This window comes from Sus scrofa, chromosome 16 (assembly GCF_000003025.6).
Source record: "Sus scrofa isolate TJ Tabasco breed Duroc chromosome 16, Sscrofa11.1, whole genome shotgun sequence".
NCBI classification, from domain to species: Eukaryota; Metazoa; Chordata; class Mammalia; order Artiodactyla; family Suidae; genus Sus; species Sus scrofa.
The window spans coordinates 9,973,487-10,000,000 of NC_010458.4; the positions used below are offsets into that span (position 1 = coordinate 9,973,487).

General features: G+C 33.0%; 1 protein-coding gene across 5 annotated transcripts in view; it reads right to left on the bottom strand.

The window, feature by feature from the left end:
• Positions 12,273 to 26,514, bottom strand: part of CDH12 (cadherin 12) — a 989,731-nt gene continuing 975,489 nt past the window's right edge. For all 5 annotated transcript variants that reach the window (XM_021077038.1, XM_021077037.1, XM_021077036.1 and 2 more), the window contains 4 exons: positions 23,273 to 23,394; positions 20,492 to 20,609; positions 15,852 to 16,103; positions 12,273 to 12,971 (listed from right to left, as the gene is read on the bottom strand). In XM_021077038.1, the coding sequence (XP_020932697.1) occupies positions 12,472 to 12,971; positions 15,852 to 16,103; positions 20,492 to 20,609; positions 23,273 to 23,394 (992 nt within the window). In that variant the 3' untranslated portion in view covers positions 12,273 to 12,471. The remainder of the gene's footprint in view (positions 12,972 to 15,851; positions 16,104 to 20,491; positions 20,610 to 23,272; positions 23,395 to 26,514) is intronic.

A 26,514-nucleotide genomic window follows, 5' to 3' on the forward strand; every position in this document is an offset into this window, starting at 1 on the left:
ATATTAACTACATATTTTATATGAAGAAAATTATAGCAATAATAGATGAATGTATATATTAGCATGCAATGAGGATTTTCTCACGCAAAACATTTAAAAGTTGGAAAAAAATTTGGAAAACACTGAAGAGAATATAGGCAATTTTTTTTAAAAAAATGGCATAGTACTGGACAAATACTTTTGAAATTCACAGAATTGAGATTCAGCCTTAATAAAACATTGAGATTTAATCAGAAGATCATATAACTTTCCCCTTTTTCAACACTTTCCCACAAGAAAGACTCCAATATAAAAACACCAATTAAAAGTCAGAGTTATCAGAGAGAATTAAGAACACACACAATGATATTTTGTGTATACACAGAAACAACTTTCAATTATAAAGATAGTGTGAGGCAAAAAGTATAGGGATAAATAAATATATCCATGGTAATAATAATCAAACAAAAGTTAAAGTAGCTATATTAATTTCGGACAAAGCAGACTTCAGGACAGAGCAAAAGGAAGAGATACAAAGGGGAATTACTAGGTATAAAGAAGGAATCAACTCTCCAAGGATATCTATAATCTTAAATATGTATAAAAGGCAAAAATTGATTGAAATTAAAGGAGATATAGAAAAAGTCATTCTTTTTATAGGATACTTCAATGTCTCTTTGTCAGTAACTGATAGATTTAAGAGGAGAAAAGAATCAGTAAAATATACACTCTCTGAATGGCACCATCAATCAATATCACCTAATTAATATTTATAGAATATTCCATCCAAAGACAGTATACTACACATTTTTCTCAAGGTGATATGGAACAATTACCAAGATAGAATTTATTCTGTGCTATAGAACACACCTTAATAATTTTTTTAAATCACACAACATGTTCTCAATTCACAACGGAATTAAAAGAATTAAAGCAACAGAAGTATAATTGAAAAAAATCCTTAAATATTTGGAAATTAAGCAGCACTTTTCTGAATAACACATGGATTAAGGAGTTCCAAGATAAAGTAAAAAGGTGTTTTTTACTAAATGAAAATGAAAATAAAATTTTTCAAAATTTGAGAGATGCAGTGAAAATAATGTATAGAGGGAAGTAATAGCCTTAAATGAATATATTAGAAAAGAAGAAAGATCTAAAATTACTAACCTAAGGCTCTAGCTTGGAGAACTATGGAAAGAAGAACAACTAAAGCATAGAATGATTCAAAAAATACTAAAAATTAGAACAGAAATCAATAAAATTTGAAATAAGAATTAGAAAATTCAGTAAAAACAAAACTTTTTTTTTTTAATTATTAATAAAATTGACCAAATTCCAAACAGCCTACTTGGGGGAAAAAACAGTGAGAAGACACAAATAAATAATATAAGAAATAACAGAAGGGGGATCATTACTACAGATCTCCAAATGATAATAAAATGGGTTCTGTGAAGACTTCTTTGTCCACAAATTTGATCACTTAGCTATAATGGATCTATTCCTTGAAGAAACGAATTATCAAAACTCACACAAAGACAAATAACCTGGATAAGCCTGTATCTATTAAACTCATAATTAATGAGATTTCAACAACAACAAAATTACTAGGCCTAAATTATATCATTAGATAATTCCACCAAACATTTAGAAAATAAATAAAACTAATTGCACACAGTATTTTCCAGGATATACAATGAGAAGGAATAACATCACATTCATTTTATGAGGTCAGCATTACCCCAATATCCAAACCAGAAATTACTTTAAAATAAGGGAAAATAAAGACTAGTATATTTTAAATGTAATTGGATTTAATATGCTACAATTTGTTGAGGATTTTTATACTTTTCATTTCTTTAAATGACATTTCTGATTTTGATATTAGGGTGATGTATGTGTACCACAAACAATACGATTCACTCAAAGTTCATGGCTGTTTTAGCATTCAAAAATTAATTATTATTATCCACCATATCAATAGGCTAAGAAAGAAAAATCATTTGATTGTACCATTTAACATAGGAAATATTGGACAAAATTTAATAGTCATTCATAATTTGAAAAAATCAGCAAATTAGAAATAAAAAGAAACACAATTGCTTTTTAAAAATATACAAATATACATATCTAACACCACACCCTAATTAGGTATGCTACACCACCTCAAAGTGTGGAAATATGGCAAGAATGTCTGATAACCCCACTGCTGTTTGACGTAATACTGAAATTCTTAGCAGGTACAGTAAGAGAAAAAAAAAATAAGAAAGAAAGAAATGGAATAATATTGACTGGAATGGAAAAAAATAAAAATTCTTTATCTGAATTCATAATGAAAGTCTATGTATAAAGTCCATATCATCTACAAAAAGAAAATCCTGAAATAGTAAGCAGATATTGCAAGATTGCAGAATACATGTTCAATTTTCATGAAAGTCAATGTTTTCCTATATATATGTATATATATATATATACACACACACACATATATATCATCAATAAAGATGAAAAAATTTTTGATTTTTAAAATATCCTTTACAATACACACCAAAAATATTTAGGTATAAATATTATAAGTTATGTGCTAGATCTTTATGAAGAAAACTGCAAAATATTAAGAAAGAAAAAGTAATATCTAAATTAAAGGAGAGAGAGTCTGGGTTTATGGATTAGAAGATTTAGTATTGTTAAGATATTAATGCTTCCAATTTGATCTGTAGATTCTGTGTAATTACTATCAAAATCCAAACAAGTTCCTTTATAGGTATAAACAAGTTGGCTCTAAAGTTCATATGGAAAAGCAAAAAATTTGAGAACTATGTCTAAATACTTACATCATAACAGAAAAATGGGAGGAAAAATTATGTATACATGTATGTGTAACTTGGTCCCCATGCTGTACAGTGGAAAAAAAAATTAAAAATTTAAAAAATAAAAATAAAGAATAGTCAACACAACATTAAAGAACAAATTTGAACTACATTCCCAGATTTTAAGACTTACATAAAGTGACAGTAAACAAAACAACTTAATTTTGCAGAAGAATAGTCAAAAAGATCAATGGAAATGAATAGAGGCTGTAAATACTCACAAACATATGATCATCTAACTTATGACAAAAATCCAAAGATAATCTGATGGAAAATGGACAGTCCTTTTAACAAAACATGCTGGAAAAATTGGATGTCCATATGCAAAAATAAAATGTGCTGCTGCAAATAATACAGTTCTCATAAAAATTAACTCAAGATGCATTATGGATCTAAAATTAGGGTTAAAAGAATTACATTTCTTGAAGAAAACAGAGAGACAATCTAAGTCACCTTGGGTTTGGTGATGACTTTGAGATACAATCAAAAACATGACCCATAAAATAAACAATTAATTAGATTTTATTAAAATTAAAAATGCTCTGTAATACATACTTAAGAGAATTAAAATACAATTGCAGGCTGGGAGACTATATTAACAAAGGATATATCTCATAAAGAATTGTCTCCAAAATAAACAAAAATCTCTTAAAACCAAATAATAGGAAAATCAATAAAACAATAAAAAATATGGACATGTTAACAAAGAAGATATATAGGTGGTATGGCATAAAAAGATATAAAGAGATGCTAGGAAATATAACTTTAAAATAGTTAGATAGCATTGCTCAGCTATCACAGGAAATGTAAATTTAAAAAAACAATGAAAGGAATTCCCTGGTGGCTTAGCGGGTTAAGGATCAGAAGTTATCACTGCTGATGCTCAGGTTCAATCCCTGGCCCAGGAACTTCCTTATGCCGCAGGTGCAGTAAAATGAAAACAAAGGAACAAAAGAACCTATGAGATATAACTGCACACCTCTCAGAATGGTTAAAATCTAAACTAATTATACCAAAATTGGTGAGAATGAATGAAGATCTCGTTCATTGCTGGTGGAAATACAAAACAGCACAGCCAGGTTGGAAGACACTCTGCAGTTTCTTTCAAAAGAAAACAGTCCTATCATATAATCCGTTACCTGGGTTACTAGGTATTTACCCATATAATTAAAAAAAAAAAAAAACACTCCTACTTAAACAAAAACTCTACACAAATATTTATAGCAGCTTTACTCATCCGTGCAAAACACCTGAAGCAAACTGAAGATCTCTCAACATGTGAATGGGTAAACGTGTGGCACATCCATACAATAGAATGATATTCAGGGATTAAAAATATGGGCTATTCCACCACAGAAAGACATGGATGTGTCTTAAATTTGTAACGCTAAGTGAAAAAGCTGGTGTGAAAAGATTACAAACTAGATGATTTCATTTACATGATAGTCAGGAAAAGGCAAAACTATAAAGACAGGATGCATGTAAGTGGCTTCCAGGAACCTGGGATTATTTGAAGCACATTTTTTTAAAGCATAGAACTATTTTATATGGTACCATACTGGTGGGTACACAACACCATGCCTTTGTCAAAATATATAGAACTTTACAGCACAGAGTACATATTTTATTATTTTTTTTCTTTTTTGTCCGCACATGCAGCATATGGAAGTTCCCAGGCTACAGCCTAACTGGAGCTGTAGCTGAGGAAACAACGGATCTGAGCCTCATCTGTGACCTATGCTGCAGCTTGCAGCAGTGCTGGATCCTTAACCCACTGAGTGAGGCTAAAAACGGAATCTGCATCCTCACAGAGACTCCATTGGATTCTTAACCCACTGAGACAAAAAGGGAACTCATTTCTTTTTGAGAGTAAATTTTAATATATACAAAATTTTAAAATATATTTTAGGAAATTAGAGCACCTAAGAATCAAATGAAGAATATGACAAAATAATTCAATTGTTTAATTAATGGCTCGAACAACCTCACTGAAGGAAGTGAAGTCAAAAGTCATGACCTAAGTCACTTTGGAAATGAATGGAAGTTGTAACATTAAAGGTAGCACAACTCTGATGAAGTTGTTTTGTATGAGGGTATAGGTTAACAATTCCGACATACTATACATAAGGCCTGGAATTGATCAGTTAGGCTGATAAGTAGCAAATGTTGAGAAGCAGGGTTTTCAGTGTCGGAATGAGAGGCTGCATATAAGGGAGAGATGTTGGAGTTCCTGTTGTGGCATAGCAGAAATGAATCCGACTAGTAACCATGGGGTTGCAGGTTCGATGCCTGGCCTCCCTCAGTGGGTTAAGGATCCAGGGTTGCCGTGAGCTGTGGTGTAGGTCGCAGACGCAACTCCTATCCTTCATTGCTGTGGCTGTGGAAGAGGCCAGCAGCTTCAGCTCTGATTCACCCCTAGCCTGGGAACCTGCCAGGGTGTGGTCCTGAAAAAAAAAAGTGAGGGATGTAGTAAAGATCCATATAGCAATGGAGTATACACACACACACACACACACACACACACACACACATGAGTGAGAGTGTATGTGTATGGATGTATGTTGGCCATTATATACACATATATTGCCTTGTACTGTCATTTGAGAAGACCTAGAAATAGAAACACCTCAGTAGCGAAGAACATACTTAACATCCAGATCCTTGTAATATAATTTTTCAACAAAAGGAAGTAGTTCTTTGGAGGAATGACTGATTCTAGAGATCTAGGGCAGGAAATATACAAGATGAGAGTGGAACTTATAGCAGCAGAATGTAAGAAAGTGCTCAAGACACACAAATTAACCAACCAACAAACCAAAACACAAACTAGGCAGTGATGAGGATTAGTCAATAGCACAGGCACTAACTTAAAAAACTTTATAAATAAAGTAGTATTAGAGCATGAACCAAAGTAACAAATAAATATCTATGCATCCCTACTGAAATCCATAAATGATGGAGAACAGACAATACCCCATGCAGAACTCCAAATATTTTATGTTGATATTTGCCCTCAAGGGGTGAAGAATAACTCTGCAGTCCTTAATTGTGAACTACATACGGTGACCTTGTTCCAAGCAGTGCAGTTTTAGATTGGGAAAAACACGTAATTTACAGTGAAAAACCAGACCGATGACCCCAGCCAGATGATCAAGGTTAACATTAATTGTACTAAGTCATTTCCACAGAGTGTTTCTTCCATATAACATGATTAACATGGCACTTTACCTCTGCGTTATTCCTCCCATAACCAATACAACTAGTTTAATCATGAGAAAAAGATCAAAGTGCCAATTAATCAATATTCTACAAAATACTTGACCAGTGATTCTCAAAATTATAAAAGTTTTTAAAAGCAAAGAAAGTCTGAGAAACCATCATAGCCATAAAGCACCTATAAGTCCTGATGATTACATGTAACATGCTATCAAGTATGGGATCCAGGAACAGAAAAATGTATGGGGCAGAAATAAATTCTAAACAAAATGTGGACTTCAGTTAATAAAAAAGGGTAAATATTGGTTCATCAATTGTAACAAATGTTCCAAACTAATATAAGATGGCATTTGTACAGTTGGGTGTGGAAAATATAAAAGCTTCCTGTAGAGCCTTATTCAGATAAAAACTTGTGTTTATTTCAACAATAAAATAGAAATGGAATTTGAAAGAGTCTATCAGGAAGGGAAAATGGCACCGGATAAATTAAGATCATGAATATCCTAGTAGAAATAAATTAATATAATAGGGCAAACAATTATATATGTACTATAAATAAGATTATATATACATATGCATTATGTATATATGTGTGTGTGTCTATATTTGTATACATGTGTATGTGCATATATGTATGTATATATGTCCATGTGTGTGTCTACACACACACACACACACACACATATATACACATACATAAAAGAGAGAGCAGGACAGTTCAGAGCCCAAGGAACAACACAAAACTAAACTCTAAAAGGGAAGGATACAGACTTGGATTTAATGAACTTGAAGCCAATGGGTTGGACAGGTATGTGTGTTCAGAAAATAGCAAATATATATAAGTAAAATTTCCTCGTCTTGCTAAAATAGAATGGAAATTTAACAATTCCTTGAATATTATTTGTACAAAGATGAAAATCTTGTATAACAAGATATCTCCAAATGTCCATGGTGTTAAAAAGAATGAGAACAGATGAGAGAATTCTGTGGGATGATTTATGTAGACTGTGTGAAGGGTATAAGAATCATTAAAAGAAGAGAGGAAACATGAGTGAACCTAGAGATAGAAACAGAAATTGACATTGGGATATTAAGATATGCTTAATGCTAGAGATAGATCAAAAAGGTGAAAGGTCATTGGGGTTGTTCAATTATAATGTGCTAGAGAAACTCAAAAGAGCATAGTAGAAACAGAGACCAGATTTCAGATTGTTGAATGCTCAGCTATAAGTGAATGAAGGGAAAGTTTGATATACCGCATCTTATGGGCTAAGGGCTGGAGTGTGTATCTCATAGCTATGTTAGGGTCCTGGTCCTGCCACTTGATAAATATGTATAAGTAAACAAGTTGCTTTACATGTCTAAGCCTAGTTGACTCAGGTGTAAAATATACGTAATAATAATAATGTAATCCACCAAATTACTGTGAGAATTAAATGTTTGTAGCATATTTTTGCAAAGTATATAATATGCTCAGTGATGAGGAGCTTTTGTATTATTGTTGTCACATTTTTTAAATGTGCTGAAGAAGAGAAAGGGAATATTGCTGATTGCGTCAGATAATATTTGGTGACCACATATTGGAAGTTTTGATCATGGCAAATATCATATTCAGCGGGTGATGGATTGGGAGAGGCATACGGTAAGTAAATTGTATTTAGAAATTGGAGCTTTAAATGATGGTAAGTGCTAAAGTATAGTTGTACTCATGGGAAGCCAAAGAGAAGGGGAAATATATCTGAACTGAAAGTTCAGGAGAGTTAAGGTCTGGATAATTTATACATCATTAATGTAAATGCTTAAAAGAAAGCACAAACTGCTATTTTCAAATACATTGATTCTTTGTAATATAGAGATCCATGTTTTCAGTTGTATAAAAGTTTTTATTTGTCTCATAGGTAACTATTGTCTTAAAATCCTGATTCTTGAGTAAGATAGTGACATCAGAATCAATGATACTCAGGTTTTTTTCTCTTTTGTTAAGGAAGTACAATATTATATTGGACTATGACCCAGAATTCCCAGGAATTTGTGTGATTATACTTGCTATCGTAATGTAACATATAACAGCATAAGAGTTGGAAAAATAGGGGGAATGACCCCATAATGGAAGTTGAAAATAAATTTACTTAAACTCTTCAAAATTTAAGAGATTTGCCCCCATGAGTTTGTTTTTTCTTGATTCTGCACAAGTTGTGCACCCTTCTTTCTATTTATTCATCTTAAATTGGGGCAATACAAATAAGAATTAAATTCCTAATAAAATTTAATTCCTTTTTGCGAAATTTTATGACTGTTATGAAAATCCACTACAGTAAGAAACACAAGGGACTTGAATAAAAGAATTGAGTGGCAGGCCAAAACTTTCTGCCAATTGGAGTTATCAAACATTTAATTACATATCTATGTGTGCATATATGTGTATACTGTTTTATAACAATGAATATAAGAGAAGAAACGATCTGATTCTTGGAAAATTAATTCCAAGTAATTGTGTACCTAGCTGAGGTATAAATCAAGTGAGGAGGCAAGAGAAATTTTCAAACCTGGAAAGATTTACAGAACTATCTCCCACCTTTTTTTTTTAGGAAGTAAGTTGATGTTGTTTACTGACATTTTATTCTTTTCAGACCTTGCCACAAATATAGTGCCTACATATTTACATCTGCTTTGAGGAATTCTCATTTTAATCCAACAATTGTTGAAAACTTTCCAAAGATTTCTAAAATGTCCTCCTCTTAAAGACAAGGACTAGCACAGCCCTTCTAACCTTTTTCTCATATAGATTGTTTTGCCTCTTGTTTAGGGCTCTATTTTAACATTTATTTGTCTCTCTTTTGCTATGTACATCTCTGCTATTCCATCTTGCTGAAGAATTTTGATGGTATTTAAGATGTGTCTGGCTCTTCCGATGTGGAATGCAACAAGTCAATGTATAATCAATTATATATTCAAAGAAATTTGTTATTATACTATGTTTTAAAGATTCCTCTGATTTCATAATTTTACATAACCTATATATAAATGATTTAATGGATTCCATGTAAATGTAACTAGAATTTAAGAGTCAAGAAATTTCAGAGGAAACTTAGATAACACCAAGAGCAACAAATTAATTTTACCAAAGAGAATAAATCACAGGGAGGTTAAAATGCCTGCTCCATATGAAAATACCCAGTTAGTTATAGAATTTTATACAAAAGCAATTTTAGATTATTTCTAGTATATCACACTACTTTTCACTCTTATGCATTGATCTAATATTTCTTTGAAGGCAAATGTTACGTGTTTTAAAATATGTCATATATATATGCTAAATAGAATATGTGCACATATTTCTGTAAATGTAAACATGCAGTGTAATTAAAAAATTATGATTATTGTTAATAGCCAAAATCCCCCAAGTAAATTCTAAGTATTTTTTATATTGCTTAGCACCTGAATGAAGGCCAGTGACTGTGATATTATAAATAAAAAAAGAATCTCAAGATATTTACCAGTATTGAAATATTAGGCCTCGTGCTCTCAGTAGTGTGCGAGTTATCCTGTAATACTTCCAATTTATCGGGACCAGAAGACCTCCTTCCACCATATCACTTTTGCTGTTTCCCATTATACGTGACATTATTTCCATTCTTGGTTTTTGTTTTGATTTGTATATCCACATTAATTTTTTTGTTTGTTATAAATCAAATATATTTTTAAAACATTTGCTGCTAATATCTGTGTGGTTATTATGGGCTAAATTGTGTCCCCCTAAAATTCATATTTTGAAGTCCTAACCATAAGTACTTCAGACTATGACTATATTTGAAGACAGGACTTTTAAAGGGTTAATTATACTCAAAAGAGGCCATATGAGTGTGCTCAGTATGATGGGTGTCCTTAGAAAAGGAATTAGCACAGAGGAAAGACCACATGAAGACGTGGAGAAAAGACAACCATAGACAAGTCAAGGAAAGTGACCCCTGGAAGAAACCAATTTTGCAGACACCTTAATCTTGGACTTCTAACTTCCAGAACTGTGAGGAAATAAAGTTTTATTGTTTAAGCCATCCATTCTGTGGTGATTTGTTATGGTAGCCCTAACACACTAATGCTGTGGTTTAGCAAAAATAAAAGGAAGAGGAAATTAAAAAAAAAAAAACTTAATTAGTTTTGTGGAAGTAAGACCCACCAATTTCATACTTGCTTTACCATCTCAGTCCTGTGGTTTAAAATGATTTGCCCTCACCAAGTTTTCCCTGTGCCATCATTGCTTCTGATATAGGACTGCATGCAGAGGCAGTCCAATTTTCTATATGATGCAAAATACATTAATTCCTGACAAGAAACATTTTATCAGCTGGAAGTGACTTGTAAATTAACCTTCTCCAAAGGTTCCTGCATCATGGCATAACTCATCAAGTTGTTGGGACAAACCCAAAAGTTGACTTAATTTTTCCTCAAGTATGGTTATGACATCAGCTTTTTTAAAAATTACAGAAATATCTCTCAAAGCATATTATACTGCAAATTATCACACTGTTTCAAGATTCTAATGCAGTTCCTGGGGATGAGACAAAGGTAAATTTGAAGTGGTGAGAGGAGGAAAAAGAGTTCAACAATTGTTCTGCAACTATGAAATACCAAAAGAGGGGTTGGGAAATGGAGATTCAAAAGGCCAAATTGCCACAACACAAATATCAGTTAATATTTTTGAAAAAAAATTTGATAATAAATAGGACTGAATATAATTTGCCTATACTATTTATATTTTTACCTGTTTTCCCCATGTGTGAATTTTTACTATCACACTTTGCAATATAAACATAATTATAAATATTTCAGAAACACAGCTAGATATTGATGAAGACTTCAGAATGGCTCTATAAGTAACTTTAATTCTTCCTATATATTGTCTTAATATTTCAGTAGTCTCTTGTATAGTTTTAATATTAAGAAAATATATTATTACTTTATTATCAGTTACCTGTTCTGATAAGTGCATTTCTAGATAGTGTAAAGTTCATTTAAAAGTAATGTACATGAGTGCAACTTATCTATCTGCTTATAAAATCTGGTGATTCTTAGAAATCTCATTAAATTAAAAAGCAAAAGTTTTTTTTTTATAGAAGAGGTTTAAGGTATCATTTACATTAGAATTCTTGTAGATGATAGCATAAAGAAGCAACTCTAAACTCCAGTATAATAGTCACAAAGTTGAAATCCATACTAATAAAATAAATCAACTACCTGATTTCGTATTTGTGTTTTAGCCGTTAATCATTGGTTTGAATTTTCTGAAGTCCCTGATTTTTCACTTGTTCTGTAAAGTTTAGTCAATATTTTTTGACATGTTATAAATCCATTCTGTATTATATGATACATAATTTATTGTCTTTGCTCATCAAAGAATCGCTAGATTTTAAGAAACTCTGAGAAGCTGTCTATAAATTTCTCTTCCCTTGTTTAAATCAATGACCTTTTTTTTTCCCAAAAAGTATTTCATAGAAACACAGATTTTATTCATGACCAAAGATTGCAATGGTCTAGTAATTTATTAAAACCAACCTTCCACACACTAGCACAATACTAAAACAAAACCAATATTTATTTTAATGTAGAGTTTCAGCCCTGAGGCTTCTCTTCATAAAGAGTATTTTTTAAAATTTTCTTTTTAAAAATTTTATTTCTTTGGAAAAAATTAACATTTTAATGAACACCTTTAATATGAACTAATATTAAGCTCAAACATTGCTTTTAAAATTCGGGACTTACATATTGAATTTGATATTAACTCATTTATTTCAAAGTTCTGAAAGGTTAGGAAAAACAAATATGTTTTGGCATACAGTTTAAAAAAGGGGGAAAAAAAGCAGTTTAATTATAAGAAGATGGAGTTCAGAAAGTATTCTTCTTTTTTCCTTAAAAGGAATTAGAAGTCAGCTTGTTGCTATTGCTCCTTGACATAAAGACAGTGTCTTTGTTTTATGTCCTCTGTTTCTGAATCCTTCAATGCCATCACAGCAGAGTGTACTCTACACCACTTTAAATGATAAGAGTTTCAAGAGGCACTTTAGTGGAATTAAGAAAAATCTAACACTCTTCCACCGTGATGCCACATAGCTATATCTTCTTTCTAGGCTGTCATGTCAGCAAATTGTATTATATAATAGGCCTGAGCTTGTCTCAGTGTGTTTCCAAAATAACAAAACAAAACCAAGCAAGTACACATTATAGGGTTTATCTTGTGTTGGCAGAATAAATCATAACTGACAATATGATAAATATAGCAACTTGCTAGAAACTGGATAATCAAAGGAATCTTGTCCTATAAAGCCTGGGGTGTATGTGCGTGTGTGGTTTCTATTTTTGTTCTTTTTCTTAAATTTCTTCTCTTGGTTGCTTTTCAGCTTTTGCTTCTCCCCTAAGTGACTTTATCAGGGTTATAACTCTCTTCTTCACCAAACATGTCTGCCAAGACTTTAAAGCGGGGTCCCCAGTCTGTCAGATAGTTGTAGTCCTGGTCAGCTTCCGTGGTCAGAGACTCTATGGAGCTAAGGGAGTCCGCTGCGGATCCATTGCCTTCATAGGCATATGTCGCCAGAGAATCATACGGTGGGGCGGCAGGGTCCATATCATTTTCTTGTAGCCTTTGATTAATGAAATCCCTTATGTCTGTGTTATCTTCCACAGGTGGTCTCTGACGAGGTAAACAGAGAGAGTCTGGTTTTATATCCCTGCGGATTTTGTTATCTTCAATCACTTTTGGGTTTCTCAGAGCACCAATGTCAAAAGCCTGGGTGTCCTCCTCCCCGCCCCCTTCATCATCATAATGGATGACGTTGTCTCTGATGTCTTCTTTAGACGTCATCAGGGTGTCTTTCTTCTTCTGCCTTCGTAAAGCAACATACAGCACAACAATGGCTACAAGAAGAGAGGAAATTGCAATTGGAGAATATGTCAGTTTAGCTCTCCATAAAAAATAAATTTGATCAGGGCTGGCTGAGTTTTTTTTTAATGGCATCCTTTATTTCCAAAGTGAACATACTCTGATCAACAAGGATCTCATCTATGTTATTTTTTTTTATTGTTTCAATTTAATTTCATTTTGAAATTGTAACTAATTGAAACCATAGACTACTATTCACTAAATCAAACAGCCATAACCTTATATTTAACAGGTATAATATTTAAGTATTTCAGTGTCAGGTAAAAAGTGTAATTTATGAAGTTAAACAAAAAAAGGAATGGCTGTTCCAATCATACAGAGAGCTGTATAGCATTGACATAATAAAACTTGAATGTTGTAGCCATTAAGTAGCAAGTAACACTTGGCTATGATTCATACCTAGATTTCTCAGTTGTTAACATTACCGTATTTCTAGTGAAATAAACATTGTCATGTGATAATCACTTTTCAAAGCTATGAGTAAGAAAAAGAAAGAGAAGGAAGAATATAGAATATAAAGACCTTAGTTTTCCAAATGTGTCAAATAAGACTTCTAATTACTTAAATTCTGTGTCCTGCTATATTTTCAAACCAAATGCCTAGTATTCAGGTTACCTTCTTGAAGCATGATAATATACTGAATCGATTAATTCACAGACTCTAACTATTGAATATCTTTGTTCCCAGTGGACTTATGGCTATCATTAAATCTGTAGTGTTTATATGTTTCTAGGGGTGAATAAGCATAAATTCATGCCGTGACATCAATCCTCAGCTTTGCTTGGCATTATACACCCTCTCCTTTGTAGCAGTGGCAAAAGATTGAAAGTGAAGGTATGCTTGATTTACCTCAGCAGAGTCTGAAAGAAAAGACTCTTGTAATTGATTAAAAAGTAGAGGGTACTGCATGGTGATAGAAGTGCATTTATTCCCCCTCCTTCCAAAATTAGAGAGGAGATACAGGCAGAATTTCTGTTACAATAGGCCTTGGGGAGATGATTAGCACTCTGCACTCCTCCTGGGGTTTAGGCTAGGTAAATCTCAGCACTAAAAAGACTATTGTTTATTCACCTGAAGAGTGTGTGGGAGACTGTAAAACTCATGGAGAAACTCAGCATATGTAAAAAATGACTTTAGAATTACTATGACCTAGAAAGAGACTAGTTAGATGTGCTTGAGGGCCAAATAAACATTCCCAAGCTCCCCAAGATTCTCATGCTTCCCTTTACTCTAGGAAAGATATAAAAATGGCTAAGAATAAGCTGGAAGATCTAAAGGAGTCTGAGATTGGTAAAGGCGATCAAAGCATAGATGGATTTGTAAGCAGACCTCGTGGCAAGACCAAGAGTGCCAACATTCATTGCCATGCTAGAAATTCACACCTAGGTGCATGGTGGACACTTGGAATCATCTAGATGAATGGCTGGCAGATGACAGTACATGATAAGGTTGACCTGAGCAACATAAATTGCTAAGCTGTATGAGGGCCAAAGATGAGCATTCGGAATGTGCAAAGTCATGTTAGGTTGACAAGGAAATACTCTGGGACTCAGCTCCTAGAGAAGAGAGGAATATGAGAGAGAAACACTTGAAGTTAAACACCTAAATGATTGTGCTCAATTTAAGATGTAAGACTATTATTCTGAATCCTCCCTTTTAAAGGGGTTTATATCATTAGCACAAACAGATGCCAGATATAATTCTAAATTATAAGGCTAAAAAGAATACTTTGTTCTACACACCAAGGAGAACAAAGTATTGGAATTGAACTTGTATGGAATGAATATCTACCTCATGCAAGTTGGACTAGAACTTTACCCTCCAAGCCAACATGATCTTCTGATTCAGAGAATATTCTTTACAAACTATGATACAATGTCTTACTCCATGCTTTATATCCTAGTAATTTTTATAATTGTATTTTTTATCCTAGTGATAAAGGTAGGTATCTACATTCATCAGAATATTTTGGTTAAATAATAAGCATGTATATATAAGCTGATTCCACAGTGCCCAGCTACACCTTTCTTGCAATTTTAATTTAAAAGAATGACTGGCAAGACAGAAAAATCTCTCTTTGCTTTTGTGAACCCAGCAGCAAATTTATAAATGAAATGGAGTCAGCTGAACAGAATTGATGGAAAAGGGAACCCCTAAAGTAGGTTTTCATTCTCACAGAGATGTTACAGAATACATTTACTTCAATCTTTTCCCTTTGCTGGGCTTCTAGATATGTTAGTGTGTTCTGTCATGTTCTAGTGGGAATGGATAGGGTTTTGATATGAGGAGATCTTAGAAAAGAAGAATAAGAACTGCTTCTGGCTGGCATTTTAGAAAGAAAAAAAAAACATATTCATAGATGTCTTTAGCTTCTATTTCTTTCCTGTTCTTTCCCTTTTCTTCCTTTCTTTATTGGACTGATATTTGAGAACTACTGCTCATCTTATAAAATTGTAAAGGTTAGATAATACTTTATTAGGCAGCAATGATTACTAGAATGTTAAAAACTGAACTAAGAAACCATTGCTGAAAATGGGATATTTTGTCATAGAAAATTTCACTGCAACAAATGCCACAAACTATTACTTGAGAATCCCTTAGGGTTTGAAAATATTTTTATATTTTTGATGATGTTGTTTATTTGTTTCTATTGGCATATTTCCATATGTAGGAAATAGAAAATAAACTTTAATAAAAATATAATTCAATCTAGATGTCTTCCTTCTATCCAGATGTGGCATTTCGATGGAGAAATTTGATTTACATGGTAAGATGAGGAGAGAGATACACAAATAGGAGAAAAAGAAAGAGAGAGAAAGAGATATTGAGAATAGGTAATTAATATTGAAACCAACCTAAGAGTATAATGATGCACAGTAGGATTGCAATCAAAGCCCCAGTGCTGAGTCCTACAGGTAGAAAAATTGCTTCCACGTTACAAGACAGGATGGTACCATCAGAGTCACATCTACACACTCGAATAGTCATTGTGTTTGTACTGCTCTGGACAGGATAACTGCTGTCTTCTATGACAACAGGGAGGAAATACAACTCTTGCTGCCTGCGGCTGTATCCATTTCTTTGTGTTTCAATTCCAGCTGTGTTGTCTACAAAACATGACATTTATGATTAGAAGGTTACTATGAGCTTCTCTTCAATCTTAAAGTTGGTATCTATTAAACAATAGGGAGCTCCTCTTGAATCAGTAAAATACATCTGTATTTTAATTCTTTCTTTTATCATTACGAAATCTTCCAAAATGTAATCAAAACAAACCTTAGGAAAAGAAAGATTAATCTTTTTTTTTTTTTTGGTCTTTTTAGGGCCACACCCATGGCATATGGAAGTTCCCAAGCTAGGGATCTAACCAGAGTTGCAGCTGCCCACATATACCACAGCCACAGCAACATGAGATCTGAGCTGTGTCTGCAACCTACACCACAGCTCATGGCAACACCCAATCCTTAATCCGCTGAGTGAGGCCAGGGAGCAAACCCGCATCCTCATGGATACTACTTGGGTTTGTTACTGCTGAGCCATGACGAGGACTCTAAGAAATGTTAATTTTGTCTGATGTAAGAATTAAATTTTCAATTCAGAAAGAATATAAAATGGCTTATAAGACAAGAAGTATGTCAAGCTGACATAAATTTTTTTTCTGACATCAAAATTTCACAGAGAAAAATACTTCTGTGGGTATTTTCTTACATCTTACATACAATCTTAGAACAAAGATTACAGAGAATGAATCTATATAACATCTTACCTAAGAACATATTCTTACAACAAATATCAACATACTGTTTCAGATAAAATGATTTTTTATTTTTTCCCAATCCATAGCTATGTTGCATATAAATATATATATGTGCGTATATTTATATGTGTATATATATATACATTTTCATTTTTGTAAGATGGCACAAGAAACATGGAAAGAAAAATAAAGTGTGTTAATAACATCAAGATTCATTAAAATTTTAAGACATCATGAATTATAAGAATCACTTTAATATAATTACAAAAGTAATTCATTTTAATTCTGATATAATCCACAATGCAATATTTACTTGGAATAATCCAAGGAAATATGAATTTTAATTTTTTTTGTCTTTTTAGGGCATAGGGGGAGGTTCCCAGGCTAGTGGTCAAATCAGAGCTATAGCTGCCAGCCTACACCACAGCCATAGCAATGCTATATATGAACTGCTTCTGTGAACTACACCACAGCTCATGGCAACAATGGATCCTTAACCCATTGAACCATCCTCATGGATCCTAATCTAGTTCGTTAACCACTGAGCCACAACGGGAACTCCTAAATTTTAAATTTTATGTTAGTAAAATTAATATTTCTTTTGAAAGTGTTATTTTGCTTTCATGTGTTCTTTACTACTTATATTTATATACATGGGAGTCGAAATTTTGTTTTATTCATAACACTACTTCATTGTTGAGTCTATTAAAGTTGTTTTTGGAAAATTTTTTCTGCTTTTTATAAATGTAGTTTGTTGTAGCCATGTATAATGCCCACATTGGAATCAAGAAAAATAATTTTAGAAAAATACTTTACTCATTAAAATAAAAGTATGTTAGAAAAAAAGTTACTATCTCATTAATATTCCATTCATATATTTACAGATTCTAATCTAAACAACTAAAAATCAGGCACCTTCTCTATACCCAATTCAAAAGGAAGCACCAAGCTGGGAAAACTTTACACAATAAGAGTTTAGCAGGGAAGATAATTTTTTTTATACAGTAAATAGTTTTAATGAACTGTGAGTTACAGAATATCATTTCGCAGAAGAGACCCATCCTATTGTTCATTTTTTTTTAATAGGGAAGATAAATTTATTACATGGAGTATGTTTTTTAGTGAGAGAAAATATCAAGCTGCCAATATATATTAGGATATTCCCAATAAGAATCAGTGGTACCAGGCTCCTGTGTTGACAGTAGGAATAGAAAAATAGGGACTAGTTGAATCAATATGGAAATCTTTAGCAACTGACGACAGTATACTTGAGTCTGGGGAAAGGAACTGTCAAGGAATAAAGTCTGAAACCTGTGTGAAAGTGATTAATAGAAATAGAAAATCTGACAAGCTGGTGTGTTAGCACTTGGAGAGCTAGGTGTTTGATATTCTTGTATGTGTTATGTCAAACAGCAGTCTTCCCTTTTTAAAAGATTTATTTTCAACCCATTATTATTATTGCTATGTGACCATGTAGAATTCATTATACTGTCCACAGTGGGAAGAGAAAAGACATATTAATCCTCATTTTCACCCGTAAAATGGCTTCTGTGGATTGCCAGATTAAAAAAAAATCATATATATGTGGAATATTATTTAGGCATAAGAAAGTAGGAAATCCTGCCATTTGTGACAACATGGATGAACCTGAAGGATATTATGCTGGTGAAATATATCAGACAGAGAAAGGCAAATACTGTACAGCATCCTTATATGCAGAATCTAATTAAAGAAAAAGTGGAATGCCTAGAAACAGATAGTAGAGAAATAGTTGCCTAGGGCTGGAGGTGGGGGAAATAGCAAGAGGTTGGCGAAAGGGTACTAACTATTTAGTTATAATATTAATAACATAGGAGAATCTAACGTATATCCTGGTGACTATAGTTGATAACACTGTAATTACAGTTGAAATTTGCTAAAAGAGTAGAACTTAAACATTCTCACCAAAATAAATGGTGAAAAAAATAGTTTCTATCTACTTAAAAAAACTTACAATTACACTTAAAATGGAGAATATGGTAAACAGCACGAGTGGTAAATACATGTTCAGACCATGAGAAAACACTATATTATGAGGCAAGATGATCCAATTAGTATTATCATGATTAATCAGATAGAGACTCTCCAGCCAAAATAAAATTGTGGAAAGTAGTCACTATTCGTTGCTGGATGACATGACCATCTACCTATTTGTGAAAGCCAGTCATCTAGAAGGCTGACTAGTCCTCTTCATCATGTTTTCCTATGGTATCTAGGAGATCGAGTTCTATGAATTCTCTCTCCAGAAACTAACATTCACCCTCACAGCCATTACCCTAAGCCAAGACTCTCTCACCCAATTTCTGCAATGGTATCAGAAGCAGTCTTATATCTCTCTATTGTCTATTACACAATGCATCCAAACTATTCTGCTAAAATGCAAATCTGAACACATTATACTCATATGTAAACCTACAAAGACTTCTCTTTCTTGGGTTATTGGATTTAAATTATAACACTTTAAATGGTTTATAGATAAAGTAACCACGTGGTCTAGATTGTCTTGGATAGTCCTATTTTAGATATGCTGCTCTAATTAAAATTTCTAATACTATCCACTTCTTCCTAAAAAAATTTTCCGGTTTTCATGATAAAACATGCAGAATCCCTACTTACTAGACTCTTCATAATGGGACACCGTTTTATTCCCAGTCATTCCTCACATTGCATTGTTACATGCAGCAAATCTCACTGAATTTCCGTCTCTGACTGTGAATCCCTTCCAAGTATTTGAAGAAAAAGCTGTTTTCTCAAAACATCCTTTGATTTTTATCATCATTACATCATCCACCTCATCCCGGTTTCTTCATTTGTTCCATAAGCATAGAATTTAGTAAAAAGTTAGCTTTTTTTCTACCCAATATTAAGAACTCAGGTGTTTTCATTCTTTGTTTTATGACTCTAGAAACTTAAAAGAGATAAGATATCCAAAGTCACAGAACAAATAAAGTTAGAACATCTGATTAGTACTTCGCTTTAATATTTCTAATCCAGTGTCTTTTATATTTTGTAGTAATTGCAATAGCTGCAGATAAATATTAATATTAATTTTCGTAGTAGTGGTAATAGTGATGGTAGAAGCAGTGGTTATAGAAATGTAAGTGTGGATAAGATGGTAGCAGTGGTAGCTAAAGTTATCTTGAAGGCAACATGTTTTAGCCATTGTGTTAAATGATTTACATGATTTTATTTAATATAAATACTATGATGTTAATTTATTTTAACTATGAGATTAATACTATTTAGCGTAATTTAATATATTGAAGTGCCAACCATTTGTAGTGGGGGTAAAAACCTATACCATTCCCATTACAATGGTTATATTCCTAACCTGTGCCACACCATGTGTTATTCAATAAAACAGTTACTAAAAAAGTACTTATTTGTATGTATAATCAGTGCATGAGAAACAAATGATATATTGAAAACATGGAAAGTATTCAGTTACCCAGATGGCCTATTGTTTGCTTGACTCATTAAGGGAATATTTACATTACAAATGGAAGTAATTTGCCTCATTAGATAGAGCCCATATAGGTTAAATATTTTAGCGTACTCATAGTCTTGATATTTTGTATTTCTCAAACACAGATTTCTATATTTTATGAACTTGTTTTTAGGAAGAGCATTGATTTCTACATTTGTGTCCTTTTACAAAGTTGCATGACAAGAGGTACATTTTTACGTCATTAAACTTACTTCTGAAGTCACGAACTGTAAAATTTGGTTTGATGGCAGCTTCAGGTGATAATTTAAAGGAGAATTGCTGCCCAGCAGGAGAAAGATCACGGTCTGCAGCGCTGACTATCTGAATTATCTGCAACAAAGTTGAGATGAGACTTGAAATCAGTCATCAGCTTCAAAGGGAACACTACTTACCAGGCTAATAAATTAATTTAATGAAACATGCAAGTAGATGGAACTGACATTTTTAGGATTCATACCAATAGGCCAATTATTTACAAATAATTTTTACAAACGAAAAGCTAAACTTTTACAGTTACAGGGTATGGGATAATTCCAAATCAATCTCTAAATAACTAAAAAGGTAAACAACATTGAAAATTCTCACTAATAAGCAAAATAAAATTAAAATGTACTTGCTTGCTTTTTAAATTAGGTGAAATAAATGCTTTCTAACCTAAATATGAAAATGCTTACGGGAAAAAAAAAGCTCTTATTATTTAAAAGTCCTTGTGAAGCAAAATTTTAGTATAGTTGTGTAAGAATGAGTTTTATTTTCATAAGTAAAATGACGAGAGAGATACATAGTCTATAAACTGTTTTTGTTGTTATGCTGCTTTCCCCCCAACGATTAAGAATACAAATTGTTTCCGCTGAGTTTTTTTTTTCCTAAAGAAGGATGACTAACCATGTTTCAAAAGCTTTCCTAAATTGCTCCCACAAATTGTGAAAACTCTGATACTTCAGTGAGATGTCCTTAAGAATTTGAAGATTAACTTCTGAGAGCCAAACTATGAAGTTGATAATTCACTATGTAGATAAGCAAATCAGAATGGCCTAGAGCTATTTATTTATTAGCATATCCAATGGCTTTGCATTCAGAAGGATTTCAGAAAATATGTGAGGAAGAGGATGAGGGCAGTGTGCTGCTCAGGTGATCACATATTAGACTAAATTCAAATCTTCCAGAGGAAAACCTTAGATTTCAAGTACAAACATCCTGGTCCCAGTGAGCAAAGATTGCATCATGTGATTTTAGAGTGATGCCATTAAACATTTGAGTTATCTACTATTTTCATTTTTATTGCACAGTTAAAACCCATTCTTGGAGTTCCCTGTTGGCTCAGTAGGTAAAGGCTCAGTGTGCTGCCACTGCTGTAGCTCAGAGGCTACTATGACACGGGTTCAATCCCTGGCCCCAGGATCTTCTGTATGCTGTGGGCACAGCCAAAAAAAGAAAAAAAAAATCTTATGACTATGATCTACCTTCTCATATAGCTGTGTGTACTCGTAGGCAACTCATAGGAACACACACAAACACAAGTATATACTGAGTATTTAAATATCTGGTGCAGTGCTACTTAATTTGTAATTTGACAATGAATCCTGTAATGAGAATTTCAGCTCCCTATTTCAGTGTGTGAATCAGTCCCAAAGGATCTATTTAGCCTTTATAAGTGTCATGGGTTCAATACTGAAAGTCGAATCATGGAATGTGGCAATTTAGTCAAAGAATTACCATATAGACCCTGTAAAGTTCTATTTTCCTTCACATAAAACCATGTACTCAGATCACTGTATTTGGGGATTAATTAGTCAAGTTTTGTTTTGATTTGCCTTTGCTATCAACTAGCATAATTATTTAGTAAATTAAAGGCATTTAACATCAAAACTTATCAAGAAAATAACTTTAGAATGTAGAAATGTCCTTTAAAACAGTATACAGAGATGAAATTCTTGGCATTAACTGGTCCTTATCTGGAATTGACACTTGGGGGTTACTGCTCAAAGGAAAATACCTTGTATACTTCGTTGGTTCACCATATAAATCACTATCAATTTGTATAGCATCATCTTTCCTTTTATTTCTTTTGATAGATAGTCAGATAGAAGGACTGATAGATAGAGAGGGATATAGAGAGATAGACAGACAAGGCATATATAATACAAACATGCATGCATATTCAATTACAGTCCAGAACAATAGTTCCTACACAATGGAGCAAGATGGCTTGAATCAAAAGCAGAAAATGCTCATATATTACATTTCAGGTTTCTGTTTTTATTTAAACATGATCCAATAGGTCTTTATTGTCTTCTTTACTCTTACCATTCGCTGAAATTGAATTCCTAGTATATTATATCATGTCCCATATTATATACTCATCCATTCCTTTATAATAGTGTAGAAAAAATCAGGCTACCCACTATTTGCTGCATAAAATCTAGGATTTTGATAGTAACTTTCATTAACTATGTAGTCCTCTCTCACATCCTCTCCCCACTAGAATATCCCTCTAGAGCAATACTTAGCAGGAAAATGTAAGTCAGATATTTTAAATAACCCAGGTGTTCTGCTGAAGGCCACCAGAGAAAGCTTTCCATTTTTCATGGGCTGAACAGCATCGATGTACCCCTTCATAAAACCACAGGAGCAAAGCAAGAAATACTCTAGAAGAATGTTAGTAAGTTGTTTGCTTACTAACTAGGTTTATAGTCATAAATTCTTTAGAAATTCCATACTAAAGGAGCAGAAAAACAGCAGAATCTGCAATCCTGGAACTTTTAGTTATACAAAGAATACTCACTAGGCAATTATCCATTTATCCCCATGGTATTTCCTCCACATTCATACATATATTATTAATTCATAAGAATTTACTATCTTTTATGGCTTCTTTTATGAAGATATATGATCCATGTGTGTCATATTCATGCATGGTCTTCTCACTTAAAACACATGTGAACGGTGGGCCCTTATACTCTCTTAATTAAAAGCATTGATCAGTTAGTTACCTGTCCTGGTTTGGCATTTTCACACACAGCCGTCTCATATGGCACAGATATTTCTGGGGGAAATTCATTGACATCTAGGACATTAATCAGTATGTTGACTCTGCTGGTTAATAACGGATTACCTGTTAAAAACATGAAAGGAGAAAAGATGACAAAATCTGATCAGTTACAGCTTTTACAGTAAATAATACTACACATTTTAAAAAATCAGCTTTTATAAATAATCCAAATGACCTTTCCTTTATGGGAAATTTTAAGGTATTATGACAAATATAAACGTTAAAAAGATGACCACAGATGCCCTAACAATGTTTTGCTGTTAGGGGACCAGTGCTTATCCCTGAAAATTACCACCAAAATTAAGGTCAACCATTTATCTGTTATTTTATTACATGTGTAGCCATCAAACCAGGGTTGGTTCACAGAACCAATCTTCACCAATAGTGATACTTTTCAACTGGGTAAAACATCTGTTTTTCTATGTTGTGCTTATAACTTCAGTGAATAGTATCATCTGCATATTTAAATAATTCTCTCAAAACGATTCCTTCTAAAAGGGATGATAAATTACAAAGAGAATGAAGGAGAGATAGCTTTTCATAAATGAAAATTAAAATAAATTTAAGGCAGTAGAATTACGAGATAGATTATGGAAGGTTAAAATGCACCCTGAAACTACTTGCTGGTAATGAGAAAGGAAAGAACAACCGTTCTCTTTTACAGTATCAAAAAAATATTAGTTTGAAAAAGTGTCTCTATCAAAATCCCATCAAAATTTTTAGCCCCAGCCTTTGATATATTACCTTCCTCTCTGTCATTTGCTGAAGAAGATCAGAAATAACTATAACATAATGCACATGTTTTAACTTATTTATTAAAAATTTTACCTAATGAAGTTTTACAGTTGCATAAAGTACACAAGTTGTTGAAGAATCTTGTCCAAAGTCACATATCTAGAGAAATGGGGAATTTGTATTCAAACTCCGGATTACGGCCATGCAAATATTATGTTTATTTTACCAGACATTATTTATTGATTGGTTACTGTGTTAAATTCTTTATCTGTAGAACCACTGAAGACTCATAACAGTAATATATTTTTAGACTTCTACCTTGATGTTTTTTAAAAGATGCATACAAATCTTACCACATGACTGATTCTGACAAGCCTGCAATATTCTGTTGTGCTAAAATTTATTTAAAAAGTAAAAGCACTGTCAGCAGTAGCTTAAACATTCACATAATCATGTATGACACAGTGAAATCCATAATCGTATGCTAGTACAAGCACAGACAACACAAACTGAGGATAAATGGTATATTTTGTAATATGGGTTGAATTTACAGAAAGTGTTATGTGTAATCCTGGAGAAGGATGCATAAAATAGCTACTATTCAGGAGCTCCCATCGTGGCTCAGTGGAAACGAATCTGACTAGCATCCATGAGGATGAAGTTTCAATCCCTGGCCTCTCTCAGTGGGTTAAGGATCTGGCGTTGCGGTGAATTGTGGTGTACGTCACAGATGCAGCTTGGATCCCACGTTGCTGTGGCTACGGCGTAGGCCAGCGACTACAGTTCCAATTCGACCCCTAGCCTGGGAAATTCCATATGCCATGGGTGCAAACCTAAAAAGACAAGACAAAAAAAAAAAAATCTATTATTCAAAAATTAATATTGGTCATATGGCATTACCTTATATGACAGAAAAGGTTAAGTTCAGTTTTCATAAGTTATTTAATCTTTCTTCAACTTACGGTAGGAGTAGGTGCTAATTCATAAGTTTTTAAGTTTGGTGTCTTAAATGTGATGGTATTTTACAGAAAGTTAGATCACTTTGGGTAAATAATCTTTCCTCTTGTTGGAGCTTTAACTTGAGATTATCGAGTCTAGCTTCTGTTATTAGTATTAAGTATCCATATGTCATACAACACGGATAAAAATGACAAGTTTGTTGAATTAGGTTCACTTTCCTAAACAAACTGGAAATTATCAAACATTACACAAAATCAACACTGAATACTTCATAATACTTATAAAGAACCTATTCTCAAAAATATATTTCATAGATGAGCTTGTTTAGATTTCACAGGAACTTAAATATAAAAACTATTATTATCTCCATTATTTTATGTGGAATTCTGAACCACAGAGGAAGGATGATGCAACTCTTCCAAAAATCACAAGTTAAAAGTGGTAAGGTGGGTTTTAAATGCAAGCGATCTAGTTTCAAGTCCCTGCTCTTAAACTCTGCTATGTATTAACTTATTCAATGCCTGTACAATGCACAAATCAGTCTCTACTTTCTATTTTACTTCATACAAAATTTACAAGTCCTAACTACATATGAAGAAGAGAGGGTTCCCCTGGCCCATACACACCATGGATTACAGTTTGATTTTTATTAAGTTAGTATGAGGATATGATGTATCCCAAAAGATAAGACCTCTCATGATTATATTTATAATAAAGATTTCCTTTTCTTTCTTTCTTTTTTTTTTTTTGTGGCCACACCCATGGCACATGAAAGTTCCCTGGCCAGGATTTGAATCCAAGCTGCAGCTGTGACCTTTGCCATATCTGCAGCCACACTGCCTCCTTTAACCCACTGAAGCAGGACGAAGGTTGAAATCATACCACTGCAGAGAAAATGCTGGATCCTTAATGCTTTGTGCCACAGTGGGAACTCCCAGATTTACTTTTGTTTTTTATTTATTTATTTATTTATTTTTAAGGTTATGAGCATTTTATTTATTTTTTTCTGCATATACGTGTTACTAATTTCAGCTGATATTTTTTCCAATGAGAAATTCCGTTTTGGTAGTTTTAAATATTTATCCTCCTGTAATACAGACTTTAACATCTGTCCTAAAGAGTAACATGTTACAAAAATATAATCAGTATTGTAACATCTTATTAAAAGTGTTCTCAAAGGGGTGATTTTGGTATTTTTAGTTAAGACAAATATTTTGCTGTGTGAGGTTTCCCTGTGAACTCTAGGATTTGTAGAATTACTGAATATTAAATGCCACTAGTCATCTCTGTGGCAATTACAAAATAAACATCCAAAATGAGAATAGAGGAAAACTATAACAACAAAGACAAGTTATTCATACTGTCAAAAATGAGCGATGGGGGAGTTTCCATCCTGGCTCAGTGGTTAACGAATCTGACTAGGTACCATGAGATTGTAGGTTCAATCCCTGGCCTTGCTCAGTGAGTTAAGGATCCAGCATTGCCACA